This window comes from Spinacia oleracea, chromosome 5, assembly GCF_020520425.1.
Source record: "Spinacia oleracea cultivar Varoflay chromosome 5, BTI_SOV_V1, whole genome shotgun sequence".
Taxonomy (NCBI): Eukaryota; Viridiplantae; Streptophyta; class Magnoliopsida; order Caryophyllales; family Amaranthaceae; genus Spinacia; species Spinacia oleracea.
Window position 1 is genome coordinate 11,672,885 of NC_079491.1, and position 22,871 is coordinate 11,695,755.

At 35.3% G+C, this 22,871-nt stretch overlaps 1 protein-coding gene across 3 annotated transcripts; it reads left to right on the top strand.

Moving 5' to 3' along the window:
* The first annotated feature begins 277 nt into the window (after positions 1-277).
* LOC110799919 (uncharacterized) lies at positions 278-22,675 on the top strand. Of its 3 annotated transcripts, none has more exons than XM_022005196.2 (23): positions 278-722; positions 1,504-1,866; positions 2,728-2,860; positions 6,096-6,271; positions 8,323-8,396; positions 8,549-8,584; positions 8,664-8,754; positions 9,445-9,504; positions 9,992-10,154; positions 12,510-12,700; positions 13,063-13,164; positions 13,835-13,945; positions 17,227-17,292; positions 17,384-17,482; positions 18,136-18,273; positions 19,040-19,159; positions 20,039-20,332; positions 20,417-20,601; positions 20,670-20,772; positions 20,858-21,003; positions 21,268-21,347; positions 21,752-21,906; positions 22,225-22,675. In XM_022005196.2, the coding sequence occupies exons 1-23, from the start codon at positions 381-383 to the stop codon at positions 22,405-22,407; spliced, it is 3,411 nt and encodes a 1,136-aa protein (XP_021860888.1). In that variant the 5' UTR covers positions 278-380; the 3' UTR covers positions 22,408-22,675. The 3 variants fall into 3 exon arrangements, with proteins under 3 accessions (XP_021860888.1, XP_021860910.1, XP_021860897.1); XM_022005218.2 differs by having other exon boundaries at positions 21,752-21,889; XM_022005205.2 differs by having other exon boundaries at positions 19,052-19,159.
* Positions 22,676-22,871: the final 196 nt, after the last annotated feature.

Genomic DNA, 22,871 nt, shown 5'->3' on the forward strand with positions numbered 1-22,871 from the left:
ATAGAAAAAGTAAAGGACCACTTAAATGAATAGATAAAAATATTGCATATTAAATGAATGGATAAAAGTATGTATACAAGTGTTATATAAACATTATCATCATTTACATGAGTACTGTCATTGTTGTATTAAAATACTGTCATTGTTGTATCAATTACTGTCATATTACCGGACTAAAGCCAAACGATATCGGTAATTTTTCCCTGAGTATGAGGTCTTTTTGTCGCTGGTGGACTGCGATGTAGCCTGCCTCGACCCATAAGTCCATAACCCACTCTTGACAAATTAATTCCTCGTCAAAGCCCCCTCTTTGCTCAATTTCCCCCCACAAAACTCAAAAAAACACACAGTAGTGTACTATCAGTCACCTTCAACCAACAATGGCGGAAGACCCATCTCCGCCATCACCAGAACTCACAGAAGAGGTAAAACAAAGGATTAAAGCCAAACGTTTGCTCGCCGAAGCCAAGCTCGCCGAAGGCAAGCGCAAAGCATCCCAACAAAATTTCTTCAATTCATTCAAAGCCTGCAAAAAATTCCACCCATCAACCAGTTTCCCTGCTCCCCCAAAATTTGAACCCGATTCACCGCCTTCGAGGTTTCGGGCTCGACTCGAAATCTGCTCTCCTGATTCTTTCTCCATTAATCCTGATCCTATTCAAGGGTTTCCCTTTCCGGGTCAAACTGATTGTTTTCGCATTTTAGAGTATTGTCTTTCAAATGTAAGCATTTGGGCATTTTGGGATTTTCATTTCGTTGTTGGGTTTTGGTTGAATTGGGTTTAAGCTTTAGTAATTTCCTTGGGTTTTGTATTTGTTTGGCAATTGTGGTATTTATGTCAAGTTTGATTAATTTCATCATTTGTATTTTGTTTGTCTTGCTTGAACTATTATCCTATTGTGTTTGATAGACAAATGTTTTTTTTCTTTTCGCGGTGTGAGCTATGCTGTGAGATTGCAAACTTATGGTAAGCTAGGTTTTTTCTATGGCATGATAATTGTTGTATTCTTCGATCATAGTCCACCATGGTTTGTTGTGAAAATGCAGTTCATGATAAGTTTGATTTGTAATTTGATTCTGTTTTTCTTGACTTATATGCTTTTATGTTTGATGAAAATTGCCGCATTTGACAATCCATTTTTGACCAAGTGGTTTCGATATTTAAATGTTAGAATAAAGAAAAATGACAATGGTGGAGGTTGTATTGGGCTTCCAAGAATACATGGTTTATCTATTATCAGTACAATGTTTTCTCTGAAATTACGGAGTAATATTTGGTATTTGATGTTCTTCAATAAGATGAAAAACATTGGAAACTATATTAGTTGGTGTCTTTTTGTGTGCTTATTAGCTTATATACCTTGAGTAATGTGTGTTGTGGAAAAATTCTCATCAAGTTTTCTATAAAATTACAGTAGTGTGATTGGGTGGATGTAAAAGCTGTTATAGTTTCTGTATAAACTTCACTGACTTATGTTATTACGTGGTCTCTCCTTTGACTAGGTTTTGTTGACACATTATACACAAATCCATGGTGGTGGGAAGGCGTCTGTCTATAAACTTAGAGATTATGATGCAGTTCTTAAATGCTTAAAGAACTGCAAGGACATTAAAGAAATTGAAGAAATACCGTGGAAGACTTATAATGTGATGGAGAAACTTTCTAATACTGACGTTTCAGGACGATGGACACCGTGTAGGCCTGAGCATTTATCTGATGAGAAGGTTGAGGAACTGGTAAAGAAGCTACCAAGAAAATTGTTGGATACTCTCATGCCTTTTCAGCTTGACGGACTGAAATTTGGATTGCAAAGGGGGGGTCGATGTCTTATTGCCGATGAGATGGGGCTTGGCAAGACCCTTCAGGTAGCTTAGCTTTCTGCCTGGTCTGGAGTCATATGTTATGTTTCATTCTTATTGTCTTGGCATTTGGTTTCTTTTGTTCCTTTAATTTTATTTATGTTATAGCCTATAGCCTGATTCAATGAGGTATAAAATATGTAATTGTGGGCTAATAAAATTGCAAGTGCACAAGAACTGTTATTTTAGATAACTGGGTGATAAATCCCTAATTTAGTTAAGGCATTAACTACCTTTAGTATCAGGCTCCTTCATTGAGTAGGGCCCTGTTCTCACTTTTCTTCTTCACAAGTCCAGTAAGAAATATTCTGAAGAAGTTGAAATGAATTTTAAAAAGTTTAAATAAATGAAGTTCAGATAAGTATTCGTAAGGTCAGATGACTTGCTCAATATCCACTACCACACTTGCATAGTTTTCAACTTTTCATGTACATTTGAGGAATGTTTACGAAATTCATTGCTGTCATGTACAAGTTCCAAGACACTTGGAAGATCAGGGTTTTTTCTTCTTTTGTGTTCTTTAGGTGCGCCCTTGAATTTGGACCAGTTGCAGTATGGCTACTATAGATGAGCTCAATAAATGTAGATAATATGTGCAACTACTTCTGAAGCCATAAAAGAACCACAATTTCAGAATGATGTGAGACCTGAGGGCTATTGCTCCTGACTTTCCTTTAGTATTTTGCTGAACCCAAGCTTTGCCTCAATCATCTTTTTCCTTTATTGGACTCAAGATAGTTGTTTCTTCGTTGTTTCAAAGTAAGTGGTAGACCTTGTTTTATCAAAATTGATTTGTTCTCTTGTCTGTTGTTTGTTTCCTGTTGGAACGTAATGAACATCACTTACATAATGTCGTCTTGGTTTCAGGCCATTGCCATCGCAAGCTGCTTTTCCCATGAAGGCTCAATACTTGTTGTATGCCCTGCAATCTTGCGCTATGCATGGGCTGAAGAACTGGAGCGTTGGCTTCCTTCTTATATGCCAGCTGATATCCATCTTGGTATTGTTTTATGACAACCTTTACCATTAACTATGTCCAGATTCTTTATAGCATTGCAGTGTGGTTGAATGGGGGAGTCCATGTTACACATCTTTGTTCTCCCCAATAATGTCTTTGTAAATGTAAGATTACTGTAATTAGCAGATATATGTGGTATGCAGTTTCATGCTATTGTTGTCTCATCCGAAAACTTGGACTTGAGATTTAGCAATGAGTGTCTATATAAAAAGCTTTTGCATGTAGTCTACTGGTTTGAGTTATGATTGAGAAAAACTTCTCGTGTTGGCAACTTTTACTCTTTGTTCATATTACCAGTTCGTCTTGTTTAAAACATAACTTTTGACAAGCTTAATTGGTCCTAGAATTTTTCCTTTTGTCTTTCAGTTATTATAATTTTTCATTTCCTCAAGGTTGAGCAATTTCTGGCATTTATACAGTAGCATACCTCTTTTTTAGCAAGTATAGCTATTGCTCATAGGGTAATCATAAAAAGAGTTTTCACGTTTTCATTTGTGGGTTTACATTTGTGTGTGGTGTGGTATTGTGGTGGAGTGTGTTGTAAGTAGCCCTATTAGCTGCTGCCTAAAATTCTATGGGCTTTGCATTTGGTTCTTTATTTAAGTAAATGTGCTTCATCCACCTGATCATTCCCCAGTACTGAAAGTCTATAGGAGGCACAAGAAGGGTAATGCTCTTGGCAGGAGCAGCAAAGGGGTCATAGGGAGTTAGTTATAGTCAGAGAAACAAGGTAGAGAGAGAGAATATTCTTTGTAGTAAATAGCGTGAGAGAAAGCTGAGGAAAGCATACTGAATATTCTGATTGTTCTCTCCGTAATTGTAGTACTCAGCCTCTCGAATGCTGAGGTAACAATCTCCTATGTGGGACTATCTGATACAATCACCCCCTTACTTCCCGTTTCTTCATCTTCTTTCGTTCATTTCTTCTCCTGCAATCCATCTTATGCTTCTTACTTTCTCTGTTCTCTATTTTCATTTCAGATCGCCTCAGCACACTACGGAAAAACCACTGAAACCCAAAAAAGAAATTTAAAGACTGGTTTGATATAATTTATACCGCGGTCACAAATTTATAAGGAGTAATCCCAACTACTTCTTCACCTTTACCACTTTATAGGTTTTTCTTGTTTGGTAGGCCAAAAAAATGGGGGAATTGAAATAATGGGAATTTGAAATTGGTAGAGTTGTTTGGTTGACAACAAAATGTGAAAATGTAGGAATTACAAATTTACAATTCCCTCAAAACATGGGAACTTACCCCCCTCCCCCCCCCCCCCCCCCCCCCCCCCCACAGGTACTTCAAAATTTCCATGATTTGCAAATTCCTTCATGTCAACCAAATAAGTTTAGGACAATTCCTAGGAAATTGATGTGGGAATTAAATTCTTGTGCAATACAATTCCTATGGGAATTTAATTCCCATGTCAACCAAACAAACACTTGGTTTTCACCAAATTCCATATGATACCCAATGTTGAAAAATAATAACTAATTTACAGCCACAATGATTTCCATTACCATGAAAACTGAAGGGAAAAAAACATATGATAATGATTTATGAGGTAATTAAACAAGTTGTTGGGAATGTGGGATGCTACTTGCAGTGGCGATAGTGGCGGTGGTATTACGTAGGTTGAGGAGCAGGATTGCAAACATGAATCATAACACGCATAGAAACTGATGGAAGATTTGCAACAAAGGATTTCGGGGGAGGAGAGAGAAAATGAATTCAGGAAAAACATACACTATTATACTATCACCCTTCCTGAAAGTTCTTTACACTTATCGTTTTAGTTCGTTCCTTAAAGTTCCGTACACTCTACTTTATTCCATTTTTGGCATATAAAATTTAAATTTACACCCTTATGGCCCACCACAACATAGACGTTGCAATATCTTATTATGTGACTCAAACATAACTTACCCACTCACAATACTTTAATATTAATTTTCATCCACTTGCATTGTTGGGCAAATTATAGCCACTCATTTTCCCACTTGTTACCCCCACCATCACATGCTCACCAAAATTTCTTAATTACCGTGCAAATAGTAAGCGTAAAGATCATTTAAGAACGGAGGTAGTATAATTTTATTTCTCAATTTTCCCCCTTTTTTAATTATACTTGCACGCACAAGTATAATTTCTTGTACACTAGGATTTTGTAACTTTTACCTAGTTTTTTGTACTTTCAATATGTTTTTAGTAATTTTAATATTATGAAATTGATAGATAAACATTTTAAAGGTTTAAATGATTAATTTTAATACATTATTATTGATTTTGAAAAACTAATTTTTGTTAAAATAAAAAAATTTATCACTAAAATATATATAAGTTTTACATATATAAGAGTAAATTTTAAGCATTTTGAGTTATTTAGTCCGGTGCACAATATTTATTGTACACCACTTGTAAATAAGACTTTGTGTTCATTTTAATACTCCCTCCGTTCTATATTTATTGCACCATGGGGCTTGGGCACTAGATTTTTTGTAGTGGAAAAAGAAAGAAAGAGAAAGACAAAAATACAAACTTCACATGTAATTGAACCTCTAAATTAATCAACAAGAGTTAACATGTAAGGGTATATTGGGTATTTGTAGTGTGAAAGCAAATATTTAATTCCTATAATTGAAATGGCACAATATTTCTGAAACTTCCCTAAAAGGTAAATGGCGCAATAATATGGGAACGAGGAAGTATTAAAATTAATCATTTTTTTTTGTCACTTAAACACAATCATCCATTTTGAAAGATCTAACTCTAGCTAATTTAAAGTTCAAGGACCTAACTCAAACTTTGGGCAAAAGTTTAAGGACTAAAACTAGCATTAACTCACCATTTTAGATTTATAGTGATGTTTTCCACCACTTCATCCCTCAGCTAACTACATAGATTTTCGGCATTTTATAGGTTGAAAATGTGCGATTTTGTGACTCACAAACTTGTCTCACAAATGTCAAAGTGGCCCTTTTGAGCGAACAGAGGGAGTATAGTTTTTTGATGGTAATAACACCAGTCAAGACGCAAGTGCCCAGCTTGTGACAAAAAGAAAATTCAGAAATAATCTCTGAATTTTTTTTAATTATTAGAAACTTGATAGGTATTGTTTCTGCTGTCTTTAGTTTCTTTAATTTTATCAGATTACATAACTGAAGCATATGTTGTTAGTCTCCTTTTGAATCTTACACTTAATACATATATTTTCTTCAGTGTTTGGTCATAAAGACAATCCTTTGCATTTGAAGAGACGCCCAAAAATTGTTGTCATTTCATATACGATGCTTAGTCATTTGCGAGGCAGCATGCTTAAATGGGAATGGGGTGTCATGATAATTGATGAATCACATCATATACGATGTTCAAAGAAGAAAGTGGAGCCTAGAGAGGTAAACTGTTCCCCCCCCCCCCCCCCCTTGTATGTTTGGAGTACTATTCAAAGCTGATTTGGCTGCTTTTGTCTATTTGCTTTTAAAAAACCTTTAGCTTTGTTACTAGTTGCAAAAATATTAGTTATCTTAGTTATGAACTTATGATATCATGATTTCATTACCTCCAGTTCCTAGGAGCCTTATAGTTTCCCCTCATTTGGTGACATCAAAGTATTAAACATGTATCTCTCATTATTATTGTTACTCTACTATTTCTCTTTATGATTTATCTCCAAAATCTCCCGTCTAACTTTAATCACTTAGAGGAGATCATCCTCACCGCTCAAGGGGGTGCTCTCTACTTGTTGTGCGTCTATAGAAATCCATGGCGTTCATGGTAGATTTTTCCTCCCAAAGTTTTCCATAGTAGCTCTTTTACAAATACCTCACCATGTCTTATGCTACTCCTTTTACACTCTCCAATAAAATTTTAGAAAGTAAAGTTGGTAACGAAGATTAAGGGGTTCTTGATGGACTCCATGCGTCGCGCTGGCCACTTGGCTGACTTTACACTATGGTCAATACGGGTGAAGCGCCTTTATTTGCCTAGGCGAGGTGATTTAGTCTAGGGCCTCTAGGCGCACCCTAACCAAAGGCAGGAATCCTGTTCGGTGCGCCTTGAGTCTTTCTATACATTGGTTTATGGTCTTGTGCTGAGCTTTTTTTAGCTTTGGGAGTCATAACATAAGAATATGAAACTCTATGCAGGGATGTCAATGAGCCGATATTTTGTAAACAACTTGTGAACAAGCTCGGTCAAAGCTAGGTCACTAAAATAAACGAGTTCGAACAAAAATTTCAAGCTCGTTGAATAACCGATACTAGCTCGAACAACTTGATGTTAAACTCGTTACTCACGAACAACTCGTTCGTGATCGTTAATAAGCTCGTTTAAAATCTCGTTCAACCTTGAATTTTAAAATTTCAAAATAAAATTTAATACTCCTTATTTATAGTAAATGTCATAAAAGGTTAACAAAATATATATATTAATGATACTATGCATATATTATTTAGATTATAAAATAGTACTACTAACTCTACATTGCAAACTTTTTTTTGAATTAGTTATTTTTTAAAACCAATATTATATTTATTAATATGTTGGTTTAAACTTGATCTACTCGTTTACTAAGGCTCATTTATTAAAAGCTCGGTTATATTGATCTAGCTTGGCTTGAGCTCGAGCTCGAATATAAACGAGTTACTCGTGAACTAAGCCCGAACAATGAAAACTTTAAACGAGCCAACCTCGAACAGGCAAAATAGAAGCTCGGTTAAGCTCGACTAGAGCTAAATCTCGAAAATTTCTTACCAACCCTAACTCGAACATCCAAATACTCACCCGGCTTGGCTCGTTGATATCTCTAACTCTATGGGAAGGTCCTTAGATGGCTATCCTTGACACTGAATTGGTCTAGGCTTCAAGTGATGTTAATATTTAGTTTGACACATGTTTTGTGTTAGTATTTCTATGTAGGATACTCATGGTCTTTTTAATGTTGTACACCTTTTTTTCCTTTTCTAGTTAATTTTTTTGTTCTGTATGCAAAGGGTTCTTTTTCAAAACACACAATGAAAAAGAAAAATGGGAGTCATGTGTTGTTGAATTACACGTAGTTGAGAGTAAGTAATGTGCTAGTTGTTGATGATCTTAGTGAAAACTGTAGAATGTAGTCATAGACGGGGATTACATTATCCAATTTATTGCAAAATATGTAGAGGCACACCAACTTCGATTTATCATTGTTAATTTACCATTTCGGCAGCCACTCTTTTTCTTTACAGTTACTCCTGTATCAGTCTAGTCCAAATTAGTTAATGAAAAGAACTTTTAAAATCCGGTCAGAGTTGGACATGAAGAAAAGAATTTGTACTAGGCTTATTACTATTAGTTGGAGATTACTCTATCCTTCTTCCGCTTGGAGATAAATATTATGGTTATATTTTTATGACTGTGGATGATACAACTGCATGTCATTTATATGTAGTGTCAATTATTGTCGCAGATAAAAGCTGCTCTTGATGTGGCGTCTGGGGCTAAACACATAATTCTGCTGTCAGGGACACCATCTTTGTCAAGGTTGCGACCATAGGCTTCAATGCTGCAATTAATGGAATCATCATCATGAACTCTTGCCCCCCCTTTTTTTTGGTATTTTGTCATATTGTGGATAAATTTCTTTCCATTGCAGTAAATGTCTTAACAGTGAAATCCTTGCTAGGTGATCATAGGCCGTTTGATATCTATCATCAGATAAATATGTTATGGTGAGTGTCTTTGGGACCACATCTTGCAGCATAGATCTACCTTTCCTGTCAATTTCTAATGTGATTTTTCCCCTTTCAGGCCTGGTCTGCTGGGTAATGACAAGTTTGAATTTGCAAAAACTTACTGCGCTCCAAAACTAGTCAAGGATTTAAATGGGAAGACATTCATGGTAAATCTTTTGTCCTTCATTGGACTTGGATAACCTCATCCTTATTAAGGAAGAAATTATGTCTTTTGTTCAAGAAAAGCATGGTATTTTCATTTAATAAATTGGTTACACTATTTACTTATCAAATAAGTTACTGTTTAGAATTTTTGTTCAACTATGGTCTTCTGTAAGTAGTGTGATTGCTTTCTGAGCTCTTTTGTGTATTCTGATTGAGACAAATATTAAATGATTGAGTCTTTATCTGAGTCATATGGCAGACATATCTCAACGTAGCCAACCTTCTCACCCAACCTACATTGGAGAATTAGTTTTCTTGGTTGGTTGAGGTATCTTGGGCAATCCCTTCTTCCACAAATATAAGCTTGTACCTTGCTGTAAAATAATTCCAAATTAGCTTGAGCTGCTTCTGAGCTTTTTATTCCCTCTCTTAAGAACTAGTGTCATCCTCAAAAGTAAATCTGGGCTTGTTGCATGAAAATTATACTACCTAACCCTAATATTGTCCGTAAGAGACATTAATTACTTGTCTTGTTGCTGTACAGAAGCAAGCAAGTGGTCCATATATTTTCTCAGATCTGATCGAGGATATTCAAGTCCCTTTGCTATGTAGGAGTAATGACTTCTGAACCTATTGCAAGATTCTGAATTCTTTGCAAGACGTTTAATCAAATCTTCTTGTATCTGTTGTAGGATTATTCAAGGGGTGCTCGTTTGGAGGAGCTGAATGTTTTACTTAGACAAACTGTCATGGTCAGCCTCTGTTCTGTGTTTGGTTATGCATCTGTTCGTCTAATTGCATCTTAGGTTTTTTCTATCATATGCATTTAACTAGTGGCCATTTATGACGTAGCCAAAAATTGCGTTGTTCTTTTGGCTTTGGGATATAATGGAAAAATTCAAAATGGCTCTCAAAACCTCTTCGCTTCCTTTCCATGAAGTAGAAGATGGTCGTTCCGTCCCGTTATCATTTATAGGTCAATTGAAAACAACCTCTCTGCAATTGTTGGGGTAAGGTTGCGTATGTCCGATCTCCCCTTACCCCACTTGTTGCAGGAGCTTCTTTGAAAGCAATGGGGTAATGATAATGAAATGATGCATTTAACTAGTATAATGTTTATTGGTTGATGAAAATTTGAGTTTCTACTGTTACACATTTTGTTTCTTGCAGATATTTGGGTTTCTTTATCTTCTATGACTACAGATCTCCATCTTACGTGTATTTGACAATATTTTCTAGATACGGCGCTTGAAGGAGCATTTGCTAGTCCAGTTACCGCCTAAGCGTCGACAAATTATAAGCTTGACATTAAAAAAATCAGATATTGCTTTCGCGAGGAGTGTTATTGAAAATGCGGGAGAGTCACATACGACCAATCACGCTGCTAAAGATGATGAAAATGGTATGGTATGGGATTCAAATTAGTTTGCAATGTTATGTTTTTCTCTTACTATATATTCCTTTTCCCCATTTGCTTATGGTATGGGGTGATCATGCATGGGTTCAGATTTGCCTAAATTACAATAAAGCACTCAAAACCCGTTTATACGCCTTCTGAGCTTTTAGATGTAAACATTCCATTTAACAACTACATGTAGGAGCTAGGAAAAGACCTTATTGTACGCAATACGTATGAATTTTTCACAAATGTACTGCAATAATAGATGAAGATACAAAAACTTAGCAAGCAGGTGTTTTCAAGTTTTCTGTAACGCATTAGCACTGATGTATCTTTGTTATTTTTTGCTTTCTTGCGTATTGAGATCTCAACCATTATGAATACGGCGTATGCATAATTTAGAGATTGACGCATAATTCTGTATGGGATCAGACAGCAATATACCAGTCTATTTCCGCATGGCACCTCAGCATAGAAACAGATGTATTCATATAATATCTCCGTAACTGTATTATGCTGGGTTAGTGGGTTGTTTACCTGATTAAACTAGGGCAAGCAAGCGATCCGAAAACTGTACTTCACGCCATTAAGGCTCTAATGACACGTGTCTTCTTTGTTTGCAGAATAGAAGAATCTAGGGTTATGTCTTATGTGGATTCTTTTCAATGTCTTCATAGAGACTTGGCTCGTTCTATGCAGGGTTTGGTTATAGAAACTAGTGAGACCTGTAGTGGCTTTGGCCTTTCTTACAATCTTTGCTTGGTTGGGTGTCAGGAAATCCAGGATGTCTACCATACGCAGATTCTCAACTGCTTCTTGAGATTTTTTTTTCGGGTTTAGTGTCAGATTCTCAACTGCCATGACTTTTGAATTGTCTTTCTATTTTTTCCAAAATTGTCATTTTGCTTGAAAATAATACAAATATATTCACATTGGAACATTAAGGGTTCAACTGATCAGCAACACTGTAAAGGAAACCCAATACTTAGTCAAACACAGAACTGTATAGATTATAGGTAGCGAAGGTAAGGCAGCAGACTTGTCTTGGCTCTATTCTTTGTGAAGTTTTTGTCCTGTTCCCCTGGTTTGTAAATGGTTGTATTAAGGAGGTTGTGTACCCTCTATTGTGTTTTGCAATTTCTTGAGAGAAGGGGGGGGGGGGGTTTCCTCTAAGAAGGTTTGTCTCCCTCAAGTTATTGCTAGGTTGTAAATTGCTTTCAGAAAAAGAAAAAAAAAAACATAAATTTGCACCAATGTTTAGACAAGAGTTGTAAGGATGGCTGTTTCATTACAAAGTCAGTATAAATTCTGCATGTTCCTTCAATTTTATTAGATATTATACCACTTCCCAGTTCTTACAAATGTTTTGTTTGGAGGATGCTTTTAGTGTCAAACTAGATTATGTCCCGTGCATGCACGGATATTTTAAAATTATTGTTTGACCATATTTTTTATAAAATATTTCTTCTCTTAAACATAATGCATTATTAATAAATCTTGAACATATTCATATTTAATCATCTGATGTGAATCTTTACGTATTACATATTTTATATGCATAATATGCTAATTTGATCAAAATATTGACTAAATGTATTTTCTATTATTGATATACCGATTTGACAGAAATAGTTCAATATAATGTTAAGCAAGTTATTATGTGGTATTTATTATTGTCTTATTTAGTAAGCCAATATTTTGTTTCCATACATAAATCATTTATAAAAACTGTTAAAAACTAAATAAATAAATAAATTAGATATATTTTATGAAATAGGCTTTTGGCGGGAAAAAATTGCACCAGGAAGTGACATGTGTCATTCCCGGTGTCTCTTTAAGTATATAGTAATAGATACTCCCTCAGTTCAGAATTACTTGACGTACTTCTATTTCTTTCCTTAAATGGGATGGACCCAACATTTCTTTATCATTTCACTCACCCAGTCTTCCCCATTAAGGCCCACTTTAATTCCTATCCTCTATAAAAACATTAAAAAAGAGACCCCGAGCTCGCACCCCTCATAAAATGCATTTGCCCACATCCCACTAACTATATTAAAATAATACCCAACTATCACAAAATAAAGTAAGAAGTCAATTAATCTGCCTAAAACCATGAGTAAAGGAATGGCATATCATTATTATTTTACTAGTAACCAGATTAAATTTGGTTTTAGAATGATGCTTACATGCTTCACAGTTCTACTAGTATGTGTTGATATGGTAGATTTGACAAGGTAGTGAAGAGAAATAGATTAATGTCTAAGATTGTGGTTCAGGTTTCAAAGTAAATATGATTCTCATGGTGGCATCAGATGGTTTTCACTTTGAGGTGATGCATTTTCCTTTTGTCTGCAGACAGTGGAGGGCATGACCGAGAGCTCTCTGATCAAGTGCTTGGTATTTCCAAGGTGCTTGGATTTCTTGACTGGCTTTCCCTTCACCCTATATTTACTGAAGGAGATGACTCAAATAATACTGAGGTGAATGCGAGTTCTCAAAAAATGATAATATTTGCTCACCATCTCAAGGTCCTAGATAAATTACAGGTGAGGGCCTCTTCATTTTCCTTTCGCTTGAGATGTTGACAATTTACTCTGTTTGTGGTTCTGTGAACTTCCTGTGGAAGTTGTAAATCAGTAATCCGTCAATGGTGAAGTTGCAAATGGAACGTGGTAGTGGTTTTGTTTGGTTCATAACATTTAATTTCAACAAGTGATTGCACAATGATAAAATTGACTCCATTAATTCATTAAAGTGACACCTTTTTATGGATCAATGGTTACGCATAAAGTTAAAAACCTAAAATTAGATAGACAAGAAAAGAAAACCTAACTGTGATTAGCTATCTGTAAGTGTTATGTGTATTCACCTCTTGTGTTTATTCTTATAGAGGGTCTCCCATTTTCAGGCATTCATTTGTAACAAAGGCATTGGTTTTGTACGCATTGATGGTAGTGTACCTGATTGCGACAGGCAAGATGCTGTGAAGTCATTCCAGTCATTAAAAGAGGTCATTAGCTCTTAATCTTGTCATTAGTTGATGCTTTATAATTTCCGTCTGTATTAGAATTTGCATATAGAATTTAATTTATTTCCCCTACCATCTGTCTGTCACTTTCACTCACTTACTCTGTGTGTATTTATTCTTTTTATTTTTCTCTTTGGGTTCTTTCTCTCCTGCAAAAGGAAATAATGTAATGCCAAGAGATAGTGGCCTAATACTATTATCAGTCATGCGAGTTCAATGTATATGTCTTCCTATTCATATTGTGTTTACCCGTGCGCCCTCAACTCTTTCCGTTCTTTGTAATTTCTAATATCTGTAAATGTTGACTAATTTTCTTGTCTAGCAAATGCCTAAAAGTAAATACTTGTATGAAATATTGCAGAATGTTTCTTTTTTATTTAATGACATGCTTTTACATCTTTGTTTAGTTTCTATTGCAGAGACACATTATCTACTTGTCTTGTTTTTGAAAGAAAATAAAAGAATATTTTAAGCTGTTTTATTTGTAGATGGATATATGAGGGTGAAACGGTGGGTAAATCCTCCCAGATTGTTTGCATTATTATAAGCAATATAAAGAGTTATAATGAACTTAAAGCTAACAATAATTTTTGGACAAGCATAAACATCTGTTGGTCTGTATTTATTCATATTCAGCGATTATGTGATGTAGGTCAAGATTGCAATTATTGGAATTCAAGTTGGCTATGCAGGACTGGATCTTTCAGCTGCTCGTAATGTTGTCTTTTTGGAGCTCCCCAAAGATCCAACTTCCTTGCAGCAGGTATTGTTGATCTGGTAATTGATAGTATGATGAAGCCCAAAACACTTGAATGATTACAAAAATTTAAAAACTACTGATATATACTTCCTCTTTGTTTTTTTTGTTGCTCCATTTTTACTCCACCGTCCAACGCGCACCTTTGTCGATTAAAAAGTGACATTTCTAGCCAGATCTCACATGACCATTTTTTTTGGGGTATACTTTTGTAGAGAGGTTAGTTCTGTGCTATGCACTGATTTGGAAACCCAATCAAAAATTGTTTTTATACAAAAAAGAACCTTTTGTTTTTGTAATTACAAGTTATTCTGGAAAAGAGAAATTTATATTGCAATAAAATTGGCAATGGACATCACATTAATCAGAACTTACAACAGTGAGGAAATCTGTTTTTTTTTTTAACATAGAAAATATATTTTACGGAGTATTAGGTAACAACCATCAAAAGTACTAAACACAATTAGGTAACCCCCCTTACATTTTCTATTCTAAATAATTTGAAGCCAAAACGACACAATACCCATTAAAATATTAAACCATCCCTTGATAACTCATATACTCAATCCCTTTTTGTCAATATATAAAAAAAGTAGGAAAACCTTCTTAAAACGAAAAAAGAAGTTGTGATCATACTCAAAATTTCATCCATCATCTAGTTCCCCAATCTTTCCGGCTTGAATAACATTGGTCATTTTGGTCCTTGCCTCCTTGGTCCATTAGGGACTTGAATCAAGACCTCAACCCTCTGTCCAGTAGCAACATCCACCACCTATCCATGTGGCAAGTGAGGCTTGTGATGAAGATCATTTTAATGTTCTCATCACTCACGAACATTATAATGATCAAAACAGAAAAAAAAAAAAATCAGTTAGAAGGAGATGATGCCATAAGAATACAATTACGATAACTTGGAGTTGATTAAATTTTTTTAGGTAACATCGGAATCCAAATTTCAGTTTGAAACTTTTCAATTGGTCTATTAGATAATTTCAGAGTTCTAGTTGCCGATTCCTTATTCCTAGTAGTGAAGGAACCCTAAAAGACGATCCAAGTTGAAGCGATAAATAGGAGGCAAATCAAATTCTAACCTTCGGGGATTGACCGGTGCTACCCAAACTTCCACCTAGCAAGATTCTGATCAAATTCAAATCCATAAAAAAAGTAAGAAAACATGAGTAAACAATTGAATTCATCATAAATAGTTATAGTTAATAGAAGTAATTGGATCAATCCGTCTTTAAATTGTAAAACAAATTACATTAGTTAAAAGGAAATTTTCATATTTGCCTCTTTTAAGTTTCAGGGTTTTGTATTTACCAACTTATAAAATATAATTTTGTATTTACCACCTTAATTTTATGAAACGTTTTGTATTCAACACTTTATAACGGATTTCATCCAATTTTCCGTCCATGTGAGCCCTACTTAACCAACTTCTTTAATTTCCCTCCTCTTTCATTAGGTTTGCAATTAAAGAAATTTGTTAAGTAGGGCCCACATGGACGAATAGTTGGATGAAATCCGTTAAGAGATGGTGAATATAAAACGTTTTATAAAATTAAGAGTGTAAATATGAAATTACATTTTTTAAGGTGGTAAATATAAAACATGAAACTTAAAAGGTTGCAAATATCAAAATACCCTAGCTAAAACCTTTTAGGAAGATCCCAAAAGTGGTATAAATTTAATTGAAACTTTTAGGAAGATCCATTAAAATATTATTTTATAAGTTCCATTTCTTGAATTTCAAAGTGAATGGATAGAAAAGAGTGAGAATAGTGCCGCGAAAATGAAGTGAGAGAAATGGAGCGAGGATGGCATACCATTGAAAGCAAACAATTTTTTTTTGCTATGTTTTATAGAGTACTTCGTAGGAAATTGTGAAGCTTATAGGAAAGCATACCGCCTACTCTTTCCAAGCCAAAGGTAAAGTAGATTTAGAAAAAGAATACATGCTTACTGACCTCCAAGTTTGAGAGAATAGCACACAAACAGAAGGAAAAAAGGCCTTCTAGGGTCTCCCTTCAGCAGACAACTGGGGTATAATCCTATAAGCAAAACTCCTAGTTAAACCTTGTAGGGACCCCTTAGTATTTCCTATGTCTAGAGTTAACTATTTCCTCTCTTTTGTTGTTGTACCATTTCCCTTGTCATGGTAAAGAATTTGTGAACTTTGACCATATCTATAGAGGGATTATGTTATATGAGGTTTGATATGATCTCCTGATTTGGCTGAACTTGACCATATTTATACGTCAATATATAAGAAAAAACATAATGTAGTGAGGTATTATTGGATTGTCTTAATGTGTATTTTTCAAATATCTAATTTTCATAATTTTATAAAATAAGGAATTAAAGATATATTGTCAATAAGCAAACGGAAAAATAAATAAATAACCCAGTGTCCCATCTCTTTTGAAAGTGACATGGAGAAGGATTGTGTGTAATAACTCAGCTACTCCTAAAAGCCTTTTCATCACCTGGTTAGCATTATGGAATAGATTGCCTACTAAAGACAGACCGATGACATGGAAGGTGATCACTGATGATCAATGTCCACTGTGTTCCAAGAGTTCTGAATCAGTGTCCTATCTCTTTTTTGAGCGTGAATATGCTACTGGTTTTTGGCAGAAGATTTTACATAGTCTTCAGTTCTCAAGGAGGCCACTTACTTTTGAGCAGGAGTTAACTTGGATTCTGAAAGCAACTAAAAGAACTGGTGACAGACACAAGATTTTGCTGATGTACTTTGCTGAGTGCATCTATGGGGTTTGGATCCAGCGCAATGGTGTTCAATCAGAGTTGCAGGAGTCCTGTTGAGGTGCTGCATGATATAAGGTTCAGGGTAACCTGTAGAGCTACTGCTAGTAAAAAACGGTTCCTATTGAACTAGTTTAGGTGTAGTGTTTGTTCTTGTTTGTTGTGTTGTTGGAGCTTCTTTGTTTTGCTCTTATCTGTTCTAGCAGCTAGTTGTAACCCCCTTCTTTGGTAACAAAAATAATCTGGTCTGATTTTAACAAGAATAAAGAATAAGAATAAACTGAAGAGAGCATAGCCTAAGTTGGAAGTATTTGGATCTTTAACATACCATTACTCTTCCCTGCTAGTTTGTCAGAGGTCAATCTTCTGAAAACTCTTTTCCTTTTGTTAACTCTTGAACTGTCTTGGCAATAGCTCTTTTTCAAAACCATGTATTAAGCGAGGTTGCTACCTGTATGGCTAGTCATATTTTGATTGATTTCAAGCAAGAGTTTGATTAACCCTTGGGGTTGCTTGTTTAGGCCGAGGATCGAGCACACAGAAGAGGACAAACCAACGCAGTCAACATTTACATATTTTGTGCAAAGGTTTTTCCCCCTTCTCTTTTGGTTATCATACCCTTATAATAGATTATGTTATCTTTGTGTCTAATTTTCTTGAGGTTATTTGATATTCTAGGACACAAGTGACGAATCATGCTGGCGAAGGCTTAACAGGAGCCTGCAACGTGTTTCATCTGCAATTGATGGGAAGTATGACGCAATAAGAGAGATTGCGGTACTATTTCTTTCTTTCCTCGGAGTGGATTCTCATGTCTTCATTTTAAAGTAAAGAAAATAGGATGCACCAAATAAAGAAATTGGGAGGAGGACAGGACATTGAATTTTCATTAAAAGAAGTATAAAAATAAGGGAACATAGAGGAGTGACAGTCGAATTAAATCGAGAATTAATATCAGACTGCTACTATTGTCAAGAAAGAGAAATTCAAACAGTATGTTTCGTACTCCATGGTAATAACTGGCAGTAATGGGAATGAATTAATGGAAATTAGTGAGGAAAGTGTCATGGTAAAGTTACTCCATTCCAAACACGTGTGGTTTGTCATGAATTTATGAAGAACAATAGATACTCTGGGGTGAACTAGCATTAACATGGGCATTGAAATATGAGTTTTCTTACAAATTTAGCAGCATTCCAATATTCATTCCCACCCACCAAACAGCAAAAAAGGTTAAAATATGAAATTACAAAACTTGGAACTTGGTGGACAGCGCATTAGAGACTGAAGGACATGATAATTTATTCAAAGAAAAACCAGTTTCCATGAATGTGACTGTTAAAAAAATATTGGGAAATTGGTTTTCTTGAAGCATGATGTCCATATCTTGTGTAAACATTTGACGTGAAATGCATTTTAATGACAAACAGGTCGAAAATGTGTCATGTATTACAAACATGAATGTATATCAAAGTGTGAATTCAAGTTATGCTGCTCCATCTTTTGAAGAGTGTCCAACAGATGAAAAAGTACAGCAGAATGGAGCAGATTATGATATTGATGTTAAGGTAGGTAACTGAGAACTTGAAATGGTTATTAATGATTGCAACTTTCCAATTCATGATGTTTTCGTCTCTAAATTCTTAGAACTCCAGAATTGTTAGTTGTCTTGGGATACCATGCTCTGAACATAATTAGAAATTGTCTTTTATTTCTCTTGCCTTTTCTTTCTTACTTTAATTTATGGTTCGGCATTGTGAACTACCCCGAAAATCCTATGTACAAACAATATAGGAAAAAAAATGTAGAATGCTCATTCTTTTTGAAATAGCTCAATTGGGTTTGCTTTTATTAGTTTATTGCATAGGGCTAAAATCTTGGGTTCTCCCATTTTGGCACAAAAATTACCTTGTTGGAGGACATTACCCTATCCTAAACATCTTGGAATAGTGAAGATGATTACAGGGTTAGGTAAGCTCGAGTCAGTGGAACCCATAGCCTAATGCTTTTGACTTTCACATATTTATAAATCTAGATGTTATATATATATATATATATATATATATATATATATATATATATATATATATATATATATATATATATATATATATATATATATATATAGTTACACAGGTTAGGATGCAGCTCATTATGTTACCTGAACATCAGGCTTCTGGTCTGAAATTATACCTGAACAATGTTGCTGGATTTATCGACATGTATGGTCCTAGTTGAATAGAGATTATCATATTTTCTTTATCTGTACATGCTACAAATAGGACTTTGTTTTTCATCATTCCTGGTTTCATAGGTGATAATTTTTATGTTCAGTGTGTTATGCAGGCCGATGAAAAGGTTGATGTGGCAGAGGAGTTGACTATGGATGAGACTGATTGTTTGACCATAGCTCAGAGCTCTGTCCAAGTAAATATGGATTCACTGCGCTTCGCGGTGAGCATTTATACCTATCTTGTCACTTCATTTACTTATTATACTCCTTCCTGTCAAATTATCTCATTCTGTCCCCTTTCTATGCACCTCTAGAAGCAGTGAGCGCGTGAAATTGTTCGAGTTTATGTATGAATTGCCATGTATATGATTGATATTTTGAATTTTTGATACACAAATATATTATGCTGTCTAACAAGAGCAAATTGATCTCAATTCCCACATTAGCTGCTGAAGTTTGTATCTATTTTAAAAATAGTTAATGTGGAGAATTTTAGCCCTTGAACTCAGGATCTTGGTGAATGATTGTATTAGGAGTTACTTGTTAGTTAAGGAATGGTCAGATGGAAGTTATCAAAGCATGGCACCATTTAAGATTGCGGATTATTGCCAATTATTTCAGGCTGAGATTATTGAATTGCTAATTCAATCTTTCCAGGTATCTATGCGTTCTTTCCCTTCATTCTGAATTCTTTGCATTTTGGTAAATGCAATAACTGTAAAATTTCTGCTTCGAACTTGAATAATGGCTCGTGTACCTAGGCACGCTACAAGTTGTACGGAGGCAAATAGCTTTGCACTTCATAGGGTGACACTTGTTCCTTGGTGCATCAAAACAAGCCACACGGCCAAGATCCATCCATCCATTTGTTTTTCTTTTCCTTGTTTGATTCAAGAAAGATTCTCATTTATTGAAGTAGAAGAAACCCTAACTAATGGTACTTTTTAGAGTTTGATTCTGATCTTGTTGAATGCTAAACCTGGTACTTCCAGTTCATTTCCACGTTGCTGGAAAATATATTCTGATGTGACCTTCACCTACAAGTTGCAATTTTAATTGCCTGACAAGAAATGACAGTATAGATTTTACTTGAGTTGTAGGTGAGTCGGTATACTGGAAGAATCCACTTGTGCACTTGTGACCATGAAGAAGATTCAGCACCAAGATCGCTATCTGAAAATTTCCGGTTAGAGGAATTTTCTGCTGATCCCAGTGAGTGGACTTCTGCCTTCATCAAGGAGAATCCTACTTGCCAGCTTGCTATTGTGAGCTTCATAAATGAGTGGAAGAACTTGAAACTCATTGAAAAGAGAAAGTTGCTTGGAAGACCTTTGCAGTTACCTCTAGCCATCGAACTATTGCGTCTCAGTGAAAGCAACAACCATGATAGTAATGTATATTCATTGCCCATGAACTTCTTTACATATTGTATTATTAGAATCACGTTCTTCTAAAACAAACTGAGTGCATCTTAACAGGGACTTCTGAAAGGAGGAAGCAAGAGAAGGCATACACCGTTATGTGAAATAAGCTTCCCTCTTCGATCTAATGCAGTGGTTAAGGAAGTTAGTCTCTGTGATGATAGAGGGAATAAGAAACTATACATTCAATACTGGACGCTGATGGATGAACCACTATGCAAATTATGTCAGAATCCTTGCCAGTGAGTATGCCTTTGTATTATCTTTAAATACATTAATTGATGACTGGAATTAACTCTCTGCTTTTCAGAGATATCAACGCCAAGAAGCCCAAGGGTTTCTCTGATCTTTACTGTTCAAATGCCTGTTATGAAGAGTATCGCTTAAGAACTAGTGGCAGATTCCTTCGTCAGGTTTGCATCTCACACTCGTCAGTTTTAATGTGATACTTGTCTTTCACATTCTTTATGTCCTGAGAACTGCAGTTTGATGTTTCAGGAACTTTTTGAAATTGAACATGGTATTTGCACCAACTGTCAACTGGATTGCCACAAGCTCGTGCAGCACTTAAAGCCGTTATCGGTGGAGGATCGTGGGAAGTATATCGAACGTGTGGCACCGCAATTGTCTAAGCGCAAAAAAATGTATGGAGACATATCATATTTTGCAATTTTCACTCTACTTCAGTTATGGGCCTTGTGGCTCGTGATGGTCTTATATTGTCATGGTCAATAGTTATGCATGTTTGGTAATTGGTCATGAGTTATGTTTTTCAGGACTTACCAGTATCCAAATATTCTTAGATTATCGGAAACTTTTTTCATATGCACACCATTATTTATTGTACTGTGATTAACATTTGGACTGTTGTCTTTTCTGAAACATAATATGATATTTTACCTTGTCAGGATGGATAAACTTGTTCGTGAACCAACTGAAGGAAACGCCTGGCATGCAGACCACATAATTGCTGTGTTCAATGGAGGAGGTGTGTTACATCTCTTTTTTGTTGGCAGCTTGGTATATACATCTCTTCAATTTGCATGTTTTTACCATTGGATTTCTGTCCTCGATGGTCTCGTTCTGTGATGGATCCTTCATTTATTTGGCAAAATAATTCAACTTGTAGTGCAAATGCAATTTGTAGGACTATGAGTTGATTTTTAATCTCTTATACCTCCTTCTATTGCTCATGATTCCCCTTGCCTAAGATAAATGTCTGTTAAATGGTGGTCTCTTGGATTTTTTCATGAACTACAACTAAATTCCGGGATGAAGCATTGGTCTTTTGCAATATATTTATTCCACATTCACCACCTTCTTTTTTCCTTTGTGATCGTATTGTTAACTTGTTACGTCTCTGAGCTGCCCTCACAAGGTTCAACTTTGCAGGTGAGTGCAGATTAGAAAACATGAGGACACTATGTGTGGCATGTCATGCTGATGTTACTGCATCCCAACGTACTCAATGGTGTATGGAAAATAAGTTATATAAGAAGGCCAAGGGGAGTTACAAAACAAAAAATAAAGGTCAGACTCCGCTTAAGGTAATTTATTTTATATTCTTCAAGTTCAAGAATTATTTGAGTCAGTTATAGTTGTACTGGACACCTATTTTCTGTAAAATAGAATCGGTGTTTTGAACTTTATTACACTGCAGCATTCATGGTTAAAAGAAAAGTCTTTCGTTTTTTCCCTGAGGTGAAACAAATAATGAAAACATGAGGTTCTCTGTTACTTTTTTATATTACCCTTGATGACAGCCAAATTACTTGCTATAGATAAAAATTAAAATTAACTCCATTTTTTTTAATCGCAAAATCCTTGCTCTTTGTTTGAATTTTACTCCACGTTCCTTTGTACAGAAACAAACTTCTCCAGCAAAAGAAGAGAAAATTGTTGATGATGACAGTGAGTTACTTGTAGATGTACCTGGCAGTGATTATTCAGAAGAATCTAAAGTAATGGAAGATGGTAGCAGCCCGAAACAGCCATTGATTGCTGACATCTCCAAATTTAGCTACATTGGCACAGTGGCCACCTGCTGAGCATTTTAGCATGCAGCAGTAAGTCAAGGCACTGAACTTGAGCATAGTGGTGTTTTCCGGGACTGCATTTTGAAGGACCTTATAGGAGATTGTATTCTGTAGGTAGGTATTACGATTCATGTTGTAAAATTGTTTATTCTAGAACTCAGATGTATGCTGTAATCAACTGCAAAATTGTTTAGTCTCAGAACCCAGATATATGTTGTAATCAACTGCCGTGCAGCACGGGATATTTATTGAATGAATGAAGTGTATTTTAACATGGCCATCCTAATGCAATGATATGACACTATCAATTCTGAAATTGGGTTTGCAGACAAGAAAATGCCTCAGTTGTTGAAGAGGAGAGAGAGGGGAAGTTATCGAAAATTACGTGTGAACTGCACTTTAATCAAACAATTAATTGAAAACATATGCAAAATCTTTCCAGATTGAGTAATTGCATACAGTGATACAGGTATCCC

Bases quoted from the DNA above. Each gene is read 5' to 3' on its own strand.
- LOC110799919 (XM_022005196.2), top strand. From the start codon at position 381: ATGGCGGAAGACCCATCTCCGCCATCACCAGAACTCACAGAAGAGGTA. The intron at 13,165-13,834 runs GTCATTAGCTCT...TATGTGATGTAG, and splicing joins CATTCCAGTCATTAAAAGAG to GTCAAGATTGCAATTATTGG. The intron at 20,602-20,669 runs GTGAGTATGCCT...TCTGCTTTTCAG, and splicing joins TTATGTCAGAATCCTTGCCA to AGATATCAACGCCAAGAAGC.